The 16,349-nt window shown below is 37.7% G+C and overlaps 3 protein-coding genes and 1 long non-coding RNA gene across 6 annotated transcripts; 2 read left to right on the plus strand and 2 right to left on the minus strand.

The window, feature by feature from the left end:
- The first annotated feature begins 48 nt into the window (after positions 1-48).
- Positions 49-3,412, plus strand: LOC114527652 (KICSTOR complex protein ITFG2-like). Of its 2 annotated transcripts, none has more exons than XM_028549354.1 (7): positions 49-803; positions 1,021-1,213; positions 1,321-1,427; positions 1,500-1,724; positions 2,298-2,565; positions 2,697-2,813; positions 2,910-3,412. In XM_028549354.1, the coding sequence occupies exons 1-7, from the start codon at positions 507-509 to the stop codon at positions 3,185-3,187; spliced, it is 1,485 nt and encodes a 494-aa protein (XP_028405155.1). In that variant the 5' UTR covers positions 49-506; the 3' UTR covers positions 3,188-3,412. The 2 variants fall into 2 exon arrangements, with proteins under 2 accessions (XP_028405155.1, XP_028405156.1); XM_028549355.1 differs by having other exon boundaries at positions 1,503-1,724.
- Position 3,413: 1 nt separating this feature from the next.
- LOC114527653 (elongator complex protein 6-like) lies at positions 3,414-5,412 on the minus strand. Of its 2 annotated transcripts, none has more exons than XM_028549357.1 (7): positions 5,200-5,412; positions 4,949-5,027; positions 4,662-4,732; positions 4,402-4,538; positions 4,058-4,244; positions 3,762-3,908; positions 3,414-3,661 (listed from the first exon to the last, which is right to left on the minus strand). In XM_028549357.1, exons 1-7 carry the CDS (start codon positions 5,251-5,253, stop codon positions 3,536-3,538), a joined length of 801 nt encoding a protein of 266 aa, XP_028405158.1. In that variant the 5' UTR covers positions 5,254-5,412; the 3' UTR covers positions 3,414-3,535. The 2 variants fall into 2 exon arrangements, with proteins under 2 accessions (XP_028405158.1, XP_028405157.1); XM_028549356.1 differs by having other exon boundaries at positions 3,417-3,661; positions 3,762-3,911.
- Positions 5,413-5,693: 281 nt separating this feature from the next.
- LOC114527480 (F-box/WD repeat-containing protein 2-like) lies at positions 5,694-10,128 on the plus strand. The gene is made up of 6 exons (XM_028549140.1): positions 5,694-6,302; positions 6,736-6,930; positions 7,107-7,240; positions 7,440-7,526; positions 7,804-7,979; positions 8,510-10,128. The coding sequence occupies exons 1-6, from the start codon at positions 5,789-5,791 to the stop codon at positions 8,907-8,909; spliced, it is 1,506 nt and encodes a 501-aa protein (XP_028404941.1). The 5' UTR covers positions 5,694-5,788; the 3' UTR covers positions 8,910-10,128.
- Positions 10,129-10,192: 64 nt separating this feature from the next.
- LOC114527481 lies at positions 10,193-15,417 on the minus strand. Its single transcript, XR_003687421.1, has 2 exons — positions 14,650-15,417; positions 10,193-11,605 (listed from the first exon to the last, which is right to left on the minus strand). It is a non-coding gene; the product is annotated as an uncharacterized LOC114527481 (long non-coding RNA).
- Positions 15,418-16,349: the final 932 nt, after the last annotated feature.

Here is a 16,349-nt window from a genome sequence, read left to right on the forward strand (position 1 = left end):
TTAATAGTCATAACTGGTAAAGACATTTGGTCTGTAACATCCAAATATTTAGATACGTTTGCAGTAAATGGCAATATTTATAATGTATGAGCATAGGAACATCGGAATGTCTAATAATTCAAAGATGATGATTGATTAATGATTATGAATTATCCAAATTTTCAATCGTCACCTCGAGATAATTGCTTATAATTGCTTTAAAACATTCCTGATTAACCCCCCCTGAAAAAATGAACTTGTAAGTGGGTTCGATGATTACGTCAAAAACTGTCCAAGAAGTGTCAACAAACGTTATAATTTGACTTGAATCTAGACGTTTCTACCAGTAAACATACACGAAAAGCCGTTGTAGATGTTAAAAAACTTCACATTGAAAGTTTTTTGCCCGGAAGACCTTCATACACGTTATTTAAAAGACTTCGAAAATGACTTGTTTTTGTTGTGTGTCACACCATTGGTAAAGAGACGGACAGGAGTCAAACAGAAGTAAAGCCTCAAGAAGCTTAATGCGATCAGTGTTATTTGTTGAGCACTTAGAGTTTGAATTTTCAGGCAACATTCTTGAACGAGCAATTGCGCTTGGCGATGTGAATAATGATGGAGGTTGTGAGCTGGTGGTTGCCAATATTTCTGGAGACTTGGCAATCTTCAAGGGGAGTGATTTGGAACCATGGAGACGGTACCATGGTCTTGGCATGGTGTCTTGTGTTGTTATCGGTGACATGTGTGATGTCGGACGGAATGCTGTGTTTTGCATTACCACTGAGGGGTGGTGTCATCTGATGTGTTTTGGTGAACAAGTTGTAAGTGTATGGTGTTTAAACTCATGTACGTCACTGACAGCTAGTCAATCTTCAACCTATAACCTTTATGCCCCAACGGTGCTTGTATGCAGTAATTAAGACACATTCAATTGTCCAACATCAGAAAGCTATCTTCTGACTAGTAGAGCAAACTAAGATTGTCTATAACAGACTGTAGCCAAAATATCTAACTCCCCACACTTGGACCAACCTTCAGGTGTGTGACGATGTTGATGAACCGAATGCCACACATGGTGATGTGATATCAACTCACCATCAACCCTTCCCGACCAATGGTAAAGTAGCTCTGATTGCTGACGTTGATGGCGATGGAACAAACGAATTGGTTATTGCTTCAACTGATCGAGTGGTCAGAGTTTTCAAATGGGTCAAAGATGAGGGGAAAAAAGGTTTGTGTGATAGGCGATCTTGAATATTGACCCTTGATCTAATTAAGGTCTGACATGATGTACCAGTACCAGACTAGTGTCTAACACAATGATTTTTCAATCATTAGATGTAAAAACGCAAGAAAAAAAGATGCTTGCAGAGCAAAGTTCAAAAAGCTCACTCAAGAAATATTTTAGCAGAGACAACGATGAAGATGATAAGAATGAATCTGAGGTAGAAGCAGACAACCTCCTTTTCATGAAATATGAATGAAAATCACAATGATCTTATTTCATTTACCAACAGCAGTCTGAATCCTCCACCAGTTCAGGAATTTTTAATGGCAAATTTGTCTGTGTAAAAAGATTGAAGCTAGCAGGACAAATAGAATCATTGTCGGTTATCGAGGGACGCAACGGAACATCACCTGCTATCCTTGTGTCTCAGCCTGGTGGATATATTTATCTATTTTGTGGTGAGGAATCTCTCCAAGAAAGTCTTCATAAACAAAAGAAGAAACTAATACCAAAGGTAAATAAATAAATCATGCATACAAGGCATGAGTAAACCAAGAACAAAATATTAGAACTGATAGAGCTACGGTAACCAGTATTAATACATTTAGTTTAGGCTTCCTTCTGTAGTAGCACTGGATTAATAAAAGATGATCCTTACTGAACCTCTAGGAAGAACAGTTTAGAACTGATAGAGCTATCCAGTATAAATAAAGTTAGTTTAGCTTAGGTTTCCTCCTGTAGTAACACTGGATCAATAAAAGATGATCCTTACTGGACCTCTAGGAAGAACAGTTTAGAACTGATAGAGCTATCCAGTATAAATAAAGTTAGTTTAGTTTAGGTTTCCTTCTGTAGTAACACTGGATGAATAAAAGATGATATCTTTACTGGACCTCTAGGAAGAACAGTTTAGAACTGATAAAGCTACAGTATCCAGTGTAAAAAAAGTTAGTTTAGGTTAGGTTTCCTTGTGTAGTAACACTGGATCAATAAGAGATGATCCTTACTGGACCTCTAGGAAGAACAGTTTAGAACTCCATGCAGTATGAACAAATGTTAATGTGTCTATAAATAATATTTTTTATAGAGCTCAACAGTCTCATTCACAGACTGTTATTCCAGTGTGGACAACAGCAGACCACAACATCCTCTCCCTCGTAGAAGTGAAATGTCAACAGTGCCAACATACGCTATCAGTTGGTTTCATGGCTCTGTGAGGCCATCATCAGCTTCCAGCAACTTTATCGCAATGTGTACACTTAACGGCAATCTTTCAGTGATCAAAGATGAGAAACTCTCTTGGTCCATGACCCATAATCAAAATGTCTTCACAGTTCAAAGACTTGACATAACAGGTAAGTTCATTTTAACAACCTTTATAGCCTCAAGTTCGTCAGGAGAGAAATTTTGCCTGGCTCTTTGAACAACAGAACACAACGTTCAGCTCTCCTAAGATCTCAATGCAGAGTGCAATTTTTATACATAGATGATGGTAAAGATGAAGTTATTTTCTGCTCATGGAGTGGTGAAACTTTTATAATGGACCAATATGAGAACATTGTTAATTTCAAACTGGGTCAGGATATCTCAGCATTCTGTGCAGGTACTGTATCATACCGGTACCGTTAATGCTCACATAAATCTATTCAGACAACCATCCCTGATTTAGCCATATAATCCAGGTGATTTTTCTTTTAAGGATTCTACTCTCGAGATCCAGGGGTGGCCAAGCCTTGCTTAGTGTATGTGATGTTTAATAATCGCATTCGACTGTATTGGAATGTAAAATTGAACAGAATGGAGTCGCGAAATTTCAACGATGCAGTTGTGAGTTTTTTTAACAAATTTGACATGGACCCTGCTGTCAGGGATTACATTGAGGATGATAATGGCTCACTGGATAATAATAGGATAAAACAGTTAACCTCTTGGTGTCTTTATGGGGCAGGAGCAGGAGTCCATCCTCAGGAGCATTGAAACATCTAGCATTGATGATATTGCTGAAGTTTGATTGTGTGGGATGTCATATATAATGTCATTAACATCCAGACAATACTAATTTATAACCAATACTAACAAGTTTTATGTAATGATGGAATATTTACTGTTGCTACTAACAACTAAGAAAAATTATTTAAGTTTGTATGCGCTGACCATAAATCATGTTAGCTGTACAAAGTGAGATTTCACAGTTTTGAACACTATTTATATTTCTATTTAAATTGAATGTTTTATAATTTTGTATACCTGATGTAGAAAATTGTTATTAGCATTTCTGCTTGAAAATATATACAACAACCAATGCTGTTTAAGTTTTTTCTCCACTCATAAAACTGAAGCAGAGTTTCCTGGTGCAAAAAAATTCACATTCTTGTCCATTATTTTGTACTGAACAATCCTCTCTGAAGCTCGCCCTGTTTTCGTGGCAAGATTATGGTTGATAATTTCAAGCTGAAAACATTGAATTGATAAATATGTTTTAAGCAGTTATTCTTCAAGTTGGCGAAAACAATTTTTCATGAAGCTGACCGAGGTAAAACCTCTTCCGTACCTCTCCATGAACCTCTCTACAAAAACCAGTGCTCAGTCCTTTTACATGAAGCTGTGTGTCACATTTATATATCAAATGTCTTTCTAAATTCTCCTCTTCTGACTCTCCCGTGTCATGATCTGCATGGACTAATGTAACCAGACAACCCACCTGGAAAGGTTATAATCCCATAAGAAAATCCATGTTGTGGTGAGGAAAAACTATAGCAAGGTACACTAATGTGCAGGTGCCCAACAGAACCTATCAAACTAGCCACCTACGTTTCATCAAATCTTGACATATTACTTGCTTTATACCTTGTCTGATGAAGAAACTGAAAGCAAACAGTATTGCACAAAATCTTGGATATCAACAACTGAGACTCCAAGGCCAAGAAATGCTGAGACATCGTCAATTAAAAGCAGAAATGGTTGGTCATTCTCAAATTTGGAGATTTCTTCTTGTATCTTATCGTGAAGCAGTTTAAGTGAAAACTTTGAATCGCTAAAAGTGAAAACAGGCACAAAACACAGCACTTGAGAGTCAAATTAAATATTAAATTTAAGTTATATACAGGACTTTTTACCACTGAATTCATGAAGGGTATGTAGATTGTGATATGTGAACATCAACATTAATTGATCAATGAAATCTAACCTACCTACTTGTGAGTCCTGTAAATGGATTATCTTGCAAGTCAAGTGCCATTTCATTAGTTTCAAGACTTTGAACAGCACATGTTAGTCCCTCAACAAATGTCAACTTGCCCTTTTGTATTGTGGTATTCAGGTTAACTCCCTGACAAAATGAATGATTGTATTAAGATTAAAATATTGTGCAGAAACATTAAATTTGATGGCTCTATTATTGTGCATGGCTTCAGTTAAAGCCACTGTATATGTTGTTTTTTTTTACACTTACCATTTTTTGTGCAATGCTGCTGTAATGGGTGAATGACTGCACCAATGCAATGAAGCAAACATTGTAACCTCCTTAAAATGATAATTAGAGGAAGAAAGTATTTTAGATTTAGTCAAATAGTTGCCAGTGTCTCTATTAGCTTGCAATGTGCCCAACTTTAGTATTTTACTCTGTCTAATGTCAGCTAAGATGATACACCGCAAAATATGATCGTAACCAGCCTGTTACATTATCAGACTGGCTATGCTACTGACTTCAGTGCTAGTCGAAGCAATAATTTATCCCACCTTTAAGAAAGAAACTTAGAAAGTGATGAATCAGAAAGCTGCCATCATTATGGGACTCTGAGATAAGATAATATTTTCCCTGAAATATATAGAAGCATTCAAGTAAGATTTTTTATTACTAGAGCATCTTACATTTAAAAATCGAAAGCTTTGCAGTATTAAATACTTACGTGGTGCACCTTATTTTGTGATATCACCATGCAAAGTTACAGGAATGTGTAATGTACCTATAGTACCTGTAAACACCTTACCTTTGGTGGTACATCTTCATCAATATCTAGAAGCTTATTTAGCGCAATAAACATCCTTCAGCCACTCACTCAAGCGAGTACATCACAGTTCTCAATAATCTTTGGTCAGATTTTAAATTTTTAAAATTTCTTTTCTACAACTTTCACCGAACTTTGCTGTAATTCCTATGGCCACTATATGAATCGTAACATGACGTTTCTCTAAGCTTGCTTTGGGCACAGATTAAATTTGACTTTCCTTGTTCTTTATGGTGGGAGATTATTGCTTTTTGAGTTTTTGTACTTGTGTTTGTTTGTGTTTTGTGTACTAAACCATATATGCGAAGACCCTTGTTGCAAGTCACCACAATATTCCACAATATACCATGTTCTTCAATGGTATTTTAAAAACTCGTATACACTATACAGAAGCAATCACCCCCTGCCAATGGTTAAATATTGGCCTAAATGAAACAATGGCAGGGGGGTGATCACTTCTGAAATGTGTTCTGTGGTAAAAACTCTTCAAAATGGACGCGATGTTGGTAGTTATTTTGTAATTTTTGTTATTTGGTATTTTGTAATCATCTTTGATGTATCTGTAATTCAAATGGCTGGCATTGTGAAACCTATTACTTTAGCCTCTAGTCCAGAGTGGATAAAAAATTTTGCAAACAATTTCGCATCCCTCAGCGATTGCAAGAAAAACGTTGTTATAGAAATGATCCTGACACTTTGCGGACCAAAGCAGCTACGATTTCTTTGCGACGAGGTCGACTGCTTAGTTAAACGCGACTTTCTCAGGTTTTTGCCCATGGAAATTGTGCTTCACATCGTAAAATTCCTGGATTTTAAAACGATTGCTTGTTGTAGTTCCGTCTCGAAGACTTGGAACGATGTTTTATCGCGTTGTGACGAAGTTTGGTTTGTTGCGTGCAAGAATCGTGGGCTTATTAGCCGTCAAATGACAAAACATGTTAAAACGGATTGGAAAAAAGAATTGAAGAGTGCTTTTCGAAGAGCGAAGAGGCTTCGAGGGAAGTTTTGTTTTAGTAAACGGGAATTAGAGGGTCACACGAGCAAGGTGACAGCACTGTGTTATAAAAATGGCCTTTTAGCAAGTGGTGCGTTTTCGAAATTATTGATTTTTACTGCAACCAGCTTTCATTGTTTATCCCTAGCTCTCATTGTTGATCTCGTTGTTGATCCCATGGCAACCCTTCCTCTCATTATTGATCCCCTGCTTTCATTGTTGATCCCTTGCTTTTTGTTGTTGAGATCCCTTGCTCTCATTATTGATCCCCATATTATTGATCCCCTGCTCTGATTGTTGACCCCCTATCATTAGTAAACCCCCTGACCCTGAACCATTTCTCCTGCTCTACTCTCTCTAATGTTGTTGGCGTTGTACCCCACCACGCCTATCCACTTGGCCTCCATTCAATGAGATCTCAATGCATGATGTTTGCCCTATCATTCCATACTCTTCCTATTCTTGTATCAAATTTAGAAGTACCTGAAATGCTTCACTGTACTAACGCCATTCTTTTCCGTAAGGTTCGAATGATCGAACTGTCAGATTATGGGATGTTTCCAACGGCACCTGTAAATATCAACTGATATGTCATACTTGCACAGACCTTAAATTTGATGAGACACAAGTCATCACAGCTTCATTTGATAACAACCTTGCCAGGTGGGACTGGTCAACCGGCAATTGTCTAACAAAGTATCAAGGTCATGTGGGATCCGGTTAGTGTAAGTTAAGTTGTCTTACAGCTGAGAATCAATTTCAACTACACTTGACAACTAAACCTTCAGGCAAGCAAAGCAATAAAAAACGTACTAAGCAATTGACAACCAAGGTGGTAGTTGTTTTAATAAATTTCTCTTTTCTTAGTTTGAAATCAAACTTCTGCTTTGTTTAGTGTTTTGTGTCGACTACAACACAGAGTTGGACTTGGTCGTTAGTGGATCATCTGATCATACTGTAAAATTGTGGCAATTGTCTACTGGGTTATGTTTGGCAACAAAGTTAGGACATAGAAATTGGTTGATTAGTGTATGTTTTGCCTCAAATCTTCAATATTAATGTCTTTAAATATAATTTTATGAAAGTCTGTTCATATTTTGGCAAAGACTTGGATAATGTGTTTTTGAGTTGAATCTTTGAATATAGAATTACATCCTGATCTTGCAATGGACTGTCAAACATGCATTGGACATGTTTTTTTATATTTTTGCTTGCTCTTATTTCACAGGTATTGTTAGCAGAAGTTGCCCCAAGGTGCCAAAGAAAGTTACAAATAACACACATTGTGACTAGTATTAGCAAAGATCGTATTAAGGTATGTTCACATATTCCTGGTGGTATGTAGCTGGTATTATGCCTTGGAGATTATATATAGCTTGGTATAGATTGACTGTTGTGGACTGTTACTAAATATACATAATTACATAGATATCTTAAAACTGAGAGGTACAATACTGAGAGGTGGTTTGTGTCTGAACTACCTGGAAATAATACCTCAAATGTGATGGTCCAATGTACTGTAGGAGTGTAGGTAGTACAATATAAACTATGGTGGTTTTGTGATGTATTTTCTCTGATATTATGTCTTTTAGGTATGGTCAACCAATGCTGCTAAACAGTTTGCTTGTATTGCTACAATGAGAAGTTGCAATATTGATCTCCGTGGCTACAGCTATCTTCCTAGATTACTGTGTAATGGTCATGAAATAATATGTTCATCCCCCGAGGGTGTTTGTTTTTGGGACTTGGAAACTTTTCAACTAACAAGGTACCAATAGGATAGGTCTAATTTCTAAAGCATACCATGCCATACCATGCCATGCCATACCGTACCGTATCATACCATACCTTACCATACCCATACCATACCATGCCATCATTGCCATGCCATACCATAACATAACATACCATACCATACCGTGCCATACCGTTTTGTACCATACTATACCATAGTAACCATACCATACCATGCCATCATTGCCATACCATATCATACCATACCATAGTAACCATACCATACCACACAATACCATACCATGCCATACCATAACATACTATACCGTGCCATACCGTACCATACCATACCATACTATGCCATCATTGCCGTACCATACCATACAATACCATACCATACCATGCAGACCATACCATACCATACCATACCATACAATATCATACCATACCATACCATACCATACCATACCATACCATACCATACCACCCCATACCATACCATACCATACCATACCATACCATACCATACTGGTTGCACCTAATTACAAACCATTATATTAAAAGGAGGCTTAAGAAATACGAACAATTTTTGGTTGCGCATGGTGACATATTTTCACTTTGTTGGAAAAATAACATGCTTCACGTCGTAAATAACAAGACTGGAGCCAGTGTGGGTGAACTACCGGCCCAATGGTCAAAAGCAAAGCTCGGATATCGTTATAATGATTGTGAAGGTGAAATAGCCTGGCTGAGCGATTGCTCGGCTGACCTCGAAACTGGACCGATATATTTTGCGCCTTGCGATAAAAATATCGCGATAATCCAGTGGAGTACGGATTCTGTTCTTGTCAACGGCCTTACCACCAATTTAGATGTAATCTTAGATGGAAAAAGCTCAGGAAATGATATTGAGTCAAATTCAAAAACAAATAACCTCAGGACACATGATATAACGACAGCTTAAAAATGAAAAAACTGCCAAAACCTTCCACGTTTTTGTTGAAGTTTTTGATGTGATTATGTTGGCTTCATCATGACATAAAATGCCCGCCCATCGAGACGACTTTTGAAGCATTGAATTTAGCAATTTTTATTAAAACATTGCCTTAAATAAGTTGTTGAAAATGTGGTAAAACAACTGCCCAGAATATACAAAAACACTCTACGCTTTGAGGGATCTTCGTCTAGTGTGAACGATACCAATCCCCCAGACCAGGGCGCTGTAAAACACTGTGTTTTACAGCGCCCTGCCCAGACGAAGACTTAAGACCCTTGGAAACGTGGCGACATGGAAACGTCAAGGAGTATTTTTTGTGTATTTTAGTCAGCTATTATACCACATTTGATGCGGTTCAAAGACGCTGGCCAGCTGATCAATGGTTTTATTCGAAGGTGATAAATTGTCTAAGATAATTCTTGAGAACAAAAAGCCAGCGTTCAGATGCCAGTTACGTTTTCATCCGTTCATAGACAATGATTTCGTTTTAAAAAGCCATAGAGGTCTAATTTAGGCAGTCTGGAGACTGTTTATATTTGAAAAACGCAAGTATTGTGGTGCAATTATGCAAAATTTTTTTGAAACGACGTTAAAAAACGGAATGAAAGCTGAATGATTATTACTTATAATCGAGATATGGCCTGTGTAAAAAAAATGCATTTTCATTACGGAGTATGTTGAGTCTGAACTTCAATTAAGTTTGCAAAGGTTGTCTGAGGGATCACTCATAGCTTTATCATTAATCATCGCTTCTTGCTGAAGTTGAAATTAAATTGTGTCGTGTTTACGATTGTGCGCATGAGCGAAGGCCATAAGGTTGATATGTGTCAAATCATAGGTCAGATGTGTCGTGCATCTGAAATAATTCAGTTTAAACCTGCCCATTTTTTTATTTTTTGAGTAAATAAGGCGTTTTACTTGTGAAAGACATTCGCTGTATTTTGGGAAGACGGTATTGTTCTTGTGAAATTGGCGAGAGAAAAAAAAGCTGGCTCCTTTATTAACCCCTGATATTATGATCAGGTTAAGCGCATTACTCATGATATAAAACAAGTATCGGGCAGAATAATGAGAAAACCAAACGCTGACAGCCTGACATGAAGCTGCTCGGCAAACGAGACATCACTCTTAGCAAAAATCATGTGCATATTACATGTAAATGAATATTTCATGTATACACAAGTAATGTGTATTAAATGTATACAAGACTGTCGCTTGCAAATCGCTTTAATTCGAATATTCAATACTAATAATGTAATAGAAATTTAATACCCTCCGACTAGCGGGGAATAATGGAATATTACACGGCTTCTAACGAAAATACTCAAGTCTACGTTCATCTATTATTAGCCCGTGTGACATTCGAGCTAACCGGAATCAATCCGGTTAACTATGTACAAAAAATTCAAAACTAAATGCTTTGCCATTTGGCGTGAATTCACAGCACGAACCTTTTACAATGTCTATATAAATATATATTTATATATATTGATTAAAACTATTCTATATATCCCTTTGCCTGCAAGGTTTTACGAACCGGCGTTTTTTATATAAATTATTCTTAGCTGATGGCCAAATCTAGTTCGACGTGTTTCCTGTTGATGCGCATCACAGAATGGACGAAAACGCGTCCGAATATGAGTGAAGTTTGCTCGCTACACTGTGCATTTCTACGAATTATATTCATCTGCTATTTCGTATCACTATATGGTGTGTTCGCTACGTTTCCTTATTCTCCTTGTCATAAGAGTTTTTGGCGGCGTTCCTGCGATGCTTTGTGGCTCATATGAGTAATTATTCATCTGTTAAATTTCAATATTCTTTATCCACAAGTGTTGATCCGTTTCCCCGTCTTAAATAGTCGAAATGCCACACTCAGTACGCGAATCTAAACCCCCTTGATCCTAAACTACTGCGAACTATCTTGACTTTATTACCGCTTAGTAAGTTCGGGTAAAGAAGAGTTGTGTTTGGTCCTTTAAAACCGATGTTACCTATTAGTTTACGAGCCACAAAATTACCGAAGTAATTGGTTTTCCCTGTCTCGATCTTAAAACTGGCCGAATTCCCCCAGAACGCGAACTTCATCGGCAGTAGACATTATTACGGGATACTTTAAACCCATCTAAAAGATCCAATATTCATAGTTGTTTTAAAACGCCATTCAACTTGTATAAATGTGTGTACTACAACATCTCACAAAACGGTGTGACACTAATTTCGCGTCGAACCAATGTAGCAATCTCTATGGCCAATGTATCTAAGTTGTCGTAACATCCCTCGGGTATGTGCCATTACGTGCTTCGCGTTTTTACGTTGTTCACAGCGGCTTGGGGGTTTTCCAGGGCCGTGATAAAATCTGAGTACTTATTTAAGTTTATTTCACTCGGGTCGATTTCGGTGAATGACTTTAACTCGCCGATTTCCTTGAGAAGTTTCAATGTGTGATCGGACATCATGCTTATTTTTGGTTGCATGTGAACAGGTGGACTACCATCGTCCGAGGCAGCCTGAATCGCGGATCCGTCGCCTTTTCTTCCCGTGTTATTCTTACAATTCGATTGTTCGTAGGCTTCAGAGACGTCTTGTGTTTGCTTCTTACGATGTTCGTCCTGACGAGACCCAACACAGCCCATTATGTAGCGACCAAGCCTCGGTGACATCTACCATGAAAGAAAATTAGAAAGGTCGAATTATAAAATGACCGTAGATAGCCTAAGAAATCGCCAGCAAACGACGATTGTCGTCGTCGGATGACCAGCCATGAGTACTGTGTATTTTGTTCATTCGCTTTGTGAGCTCTCGACCTCTAGGCGATGATAAATAATTAACGAGGTCATGACGTCACATACATGCCCATCTGTTTCCCAAATTCTGGTTTAAATAAGCCCATTTTCACCGCGGGGGTCCCTTATGTTTCACAAACCGCTGACAATATCCTGTTCCCAACCTCGTCTTGACCTTCTCAAGTGTTCGTACTCAAACGGTTTCGCAATATTTGTGAAAATGAAACCCCATACATAATTATTACTCAGTTCTCGTTGTAGAAAACGTATTTCACATACGCTGAATAATATCAAATGTTGTTTAATTCTACTTTGATATCTAAAAATGTCCTTATAGTGATCTTCGTGATCTGCCGGACGATACTCGGTCGGTTTGCCGGGTTAAAATTGCTCTTAAACATTTTCTTCCGCGAAATAAATGATGCTCATTGCTTTTTTCAAGGGAGAAAGTATCTAAAGTTTCCTTCGTTGTAAAGAAGTTTTTCTCATATGACAGACACCGAATTGAAGCGGAATATTTTGTTATCGCCAACTGTGAAACAGGTTTCACTTTGTCATCGTGAAGCTAATATACACCACTGCCGGCTCTCAAGTCTCATGAAATATTACGAGAAAAGCTTGACATGTTCTCGACTATAGCAGCGAGGATGAATTCAGTAGGAAATTAAGCAAGCGAAAAGCTCTAAATCTTGCGAACTAAAGAAATACATTTTTAATGATGATTATGATTGTAAGAAACTCAAAACATTTTTAATGATGATTATGAGTGTAAGAAACTCCCTAAGTTCTACCTTATATCAGTATGTTTTGTGCCTTTTATCACTTGAATTTCAACCACAAAATGCTCCCAGTTAAACAAATTTAGCTAAAAATATCAAAATCTACCAGAGCAAAGCTATGGCTACCAGCGGTACCTATACTATACTGTGGTGTACGTGGAAATCAATCGCTGCGAATTTCGCTTAAGAATTCCTAGTATTTTTCAAAACCTTCGTCGTTTTTTCTCGCTTAAAATTGTTTGGAATTAGGCGTAAAAAGTGAGTGATTAACAATGGGCATCGGGAGATTTTTTGGGAGATATTTTGGATAACTGTGAGTATTCCTGGCGACACACCATGCGAAATTCGACCACTGATTAATCTGTAGTATATTGTTTAACGCGTATCTCCAACCGATGGCTTTGCAGTTTTTGTGGCTATCGCGGCACGTGCAATAAACATGCCATTTTGTACTTAAGTATGATAAGCCCCAGCGTGGGCAGTTGTTCAACTTTAATGTGGACTTTGATATTATGTAGATTACTTGATATATGCAAGGCGTCGTCAACTACTTTTTCCGTATTGGGCGTGTCATGGGTTGCCAGTTCTACTTTTCGTCCTTCCATCCGAACTGGAGGAACCAGGAAGAACAGTTTAGAACTGATAGAGCTATCCAGTATAAAAAAGTTAGTTTAGTTTAGGTTTCTTCCTGTAGTAACGCTGGATCAATTCATCAATAAGAGATGATCTTTACTGGACCTCTAGGAAGAACAGTTTAGAACTGATAGAGCTATCTAGTATAATAAAGTTAGTTTAGTTTAGGTTCCCTGCTGTAGTAACACTGGGTCAATAAGTGATGATCCTTACTGGACCTCTAGGAAGAACAGTTTAGAACTGATAGAGCTATCCAATATAAATAAAGTTAGTTTAGTTTAGGTTTCCTCCTGTAGTAACACTGGATCAATAAGAGATGATCCTTACTGGATCTCTAGGAAGAACAGTTTAGAACTGATAGAGCTATCCAGAGTGAATATGAGACTCAATCTATTTGCGGTGGGGTAATACGTCTGATTGGGATATTTTCACAGCGTTTCCGACGAAGAACAGTAAGCAAACAAATATATATCGGAGGTTACACGCTGAGAATTGCTTCATGGGCGGCAAGCAATCGTCTCGCCCACAACAGACAATCGGAAGGAAGCGTGATTGGGCGCGCCAAAGTTTTCCTTGAAAAATGATTCTTTTACTTGGCAAGCGATACTTGCAGACGGTTATCAAACACCCGTCGAACCAGAATCCGAACTTGTGCATGAGAATCATGAGAAATAAATGTTTTGCATTCAGTTAAGTTTTTATTATTCGCAATAACGCGTCACAAAAATGCTCCTATTGCATGGCGCTATCTATATCAGGTAATTTGATCAGTAAAGTTTGGACTGGTAATGGCATTCATAATTACTATATAATTCATACTTTCATACATAACTCCTAACCGTGCAAACTGCTGTTTTCCTGTTCGAGATAGCCGTAAATGAATAGCAAACCTGAGTCTAGTTGTTATATATAGGCTGTTGTCAGATTATAGCCCCATCTGCGTATAACCTTTATTTAAATCGTTTCTTAATTTGTATATATAAATATAATATTTGTTTTGTGTGCCATATTAGAACAACCTTTTAGTTTTAAAATCGATCTGTAATCATAGTGTTTACTTCAAATCGTTTGAATGCCCAATTTCATACAATAGACAATATACATATATATTTTTTCGGTCAAACAATTTGCATAAGTTGCCAATTTCAACTATTGTGCGATTGTCAATTGTAAACATGCACTGTCTTTTAGAGACGATTTATGATATCCTGACCAGTGATAATCAATTTATCTGTAAGAGCGAAAAAAGAACTCTGGTTCTAATGAAAAGAAATTTTCGGGCTTCGCTGAAAGACACGTTTCCTCGTATGCACGGAACAGCTGGTAGAGCGTTCAATGTGCGTAATGCACATATATACCATCTTCGGTTATATTGTTGGGTTTTGCGATAATATCAGTTAAAACTAGGGCTAGAAAGAACAAAATTTCACAGAAGAATATCTCACAAACTGATGCGAAAATTAATGTTACTCCTAAATTAAAATTGCATGATCTTAATAAATAATTTACCTTCAAATACAGTAAACTGTTTGGGTGTTTCAACACGCTTTCTGTATCGTCTTTGCCGCTGAATTGCAGGCGAGAGTTTCAGAGGATTTCGAATGGATATATCAACTCTGACGCAGGTACCTTGTCGCAGGCAACAACGAAGCACCAACGATCACTAGAAATATATTCTTTTATTATGTGGCTATTATGTAACCAAGCCTATGCAGGTGGCACCAGCTGTAATATAGCTGTCAATAGCAGAAGGTACAAAGCTTTATAATTACGACAGGAAAACGAACAGCAAATATAATAAGGCGTGTTTCAAGTACCCCAGCTATATGGGCCTTTGTGTTTGAATTGAGCCATGCTAACCTCTTGAGATATCCACAGAATTGAAAGAGGTTAAAAGGTTATGTATAGTCAATGTTCTTGATAACATCAGCTGGCCAGTCGATGCTTATGCAAATTTCAGTATTTTTCTTAAACATTTGTGGATATTTGGTATAAAGCTCATAGCAAAGGCGACAGTTTAACGTTTTGAGCCCTAAAGCCTAATACCTATTGTCTGCTTGATCTATTCTGTTCTTAGTTTCGTATAAATACCGCCCACGACATCAACATATATGATAATGATATATTTATCACTTGAGAGGGCACAGCGATCCTTATAGGGCTGTGAGACTATCGCAGACGTATTTCAGACAAGGCGCAGTTAAGATGAATATCTTCAGGAGAACCCTATCAGTTGAAATTGTTTTTTTCTAAAAGTCTAGCGATGATACTCTATTTTTTTTCCACGATAAAACCTAAACTAACTTTATTTATACTGGATAGCTCTATCAGTTCTAAACTGTTCTTCCTAGAGGTCCAGTATAAGGATCATCTCTTATTGATCCAGTGTTGCTACAGGAGGAAACCTAAACTAAACTAACTTTATTTATACTGGATAGCTTTCTTCCAAGAGGTACTAAAAAGAAATTCTTCACGGACAATAACAGCAGGAAATGGTATATTTTCCCAATTCCTATGCACCTTTCACAATAACTCATTTTACAGATCAAACGATGAAAAATGATTCTCGTCACTGGTTCCTGGCAGGAAATTTGCTCCCTGTTTGCGCAACTCAGATACATATTGACATAGATACTGATGTGGAACGTCAAGTTTCTTCTTTGGAAAGAAATTATTACGCGCACGATCCTTTTGCATGTCAATTGAGCTATACAACAAATGACCTGGATGACGCCACCTGCGCATATTCTAGAATCTACTCCGTCGGCAATTTTTCGGTCAACAATTTCTATTTACACCTATGCCCCTCATCTTAACCCACATATACAGAACGCACGATCTTTTCGATTCTAATGAACGAATTTTTGTTGGGAATTTCCCTAGAAAACAAGATATGCGAAGGTGGACAGGGTTAATTATACGCGTGGGCTATGTTAATTCTATTTGCGTGCGTTTCTCATACGTCATTCTGAGTTGTACGAACTCCTAAACGTAAGAACGCGAGGAACGAATCACGTTCCATGGGGTTTGTAGCTGTTAGTGCTGTTCCTTGTTAGCTGGGTCTTTATACCCACGAGTTCCGCGTGAGAAGACAAAGAACAATGTTGACTATCACGCGTTCCAAGCACGTTGCACTGTGATGCGGCATCCGTGATACTCACAGACTGGGGAAATTGAAACCATAACTATTATGTATTCCTGCCTCTATT

Source organism: Dendronephthya gigantea, unplaced genomic scaffold (assembly GCF_004324835.1).
Source record: "Dendronephthya gigantea isolate DGI-Jeju-01 unplaced genomic scaffold, DenGig_1.0 000045F, whole genome shotgun sequence".
Classification (NCBI taxonomy): domain Eukaryota; kingdom Metazoa; phylum Cnidaria; class Anthozoa; order Malacalcyonacea; family Nephtheidae; genus Dendronephthya; species Dendronephthya gigantea.

Excerpts from the sequence above, each read along its gene's own strand:
- LOC114527652 (XM_028549354.1), top strand. The coding sequence starts at position 507 with ATGCGATCAGTGTTATTTGTTGAGCACTTAGAGTTTGAATTTTCAGGC. Across the intron at positions 1,428-1,499 it reads ATGATAAGAATGAATCTGAG|CAGTCTGAATCCTCCACCAG; the intron begins GTAGAAGCAGAC and ends ATTTACCAACAG. Across the intron at positions 2,814-2,909 it reads TATCTCAGCATTCTGTGCAG|GATTCTACTCTCGAGATCCA; the intron begins GTACTGTATCAT and ends TTTTCTTTTAAG.
- LOC114527653 (XM_028549356.1), bottom strand. The coding sequence starts at position 5,253 with ATGTTTATTGCGCTAAATAAGCTTCTAGATATTGATGAAGATGTACCA. Across the intron at positions 4,245-4,401 it reads TTTACAGGACTCACAAGTAG|CGATTCAAAGTTTTCACTTA; the intron begins GTAGGTTAGATT and ends TTTCACTTTTAG. Across the intron at positions 3,912-4,057 it reads CAGTTTCTTCATCAGACAAG|GTGGGTTGTCTGGTTACATT; the intron begins GTATAAAGCAAG and ends TAACCTTTCCAG.
- LOC114527480 (XM_028549140.1), top strand. The coding sequence starts at position 5,789 with ATGGCTGGCATTGTGAAACCTATTACTTTAGCCTCTAGTCCAGAGTGG. Across the intron at positions 6,303-6,735 it reads AAATGGCCTTTTAGCAAGTG|GTTCGAATGATCGAACTGTC; the intron begins GTGCGTTTTCGA and ends CTTTTCCGTAAG. Across the intron at positions 7,527-7,803 it reads TTAGCAAAGATCGTATTAAG|GTATGGTCAACCAATGCTGC; the intron begins GTATGTTCACAT and ends TATGTCTTTTAG.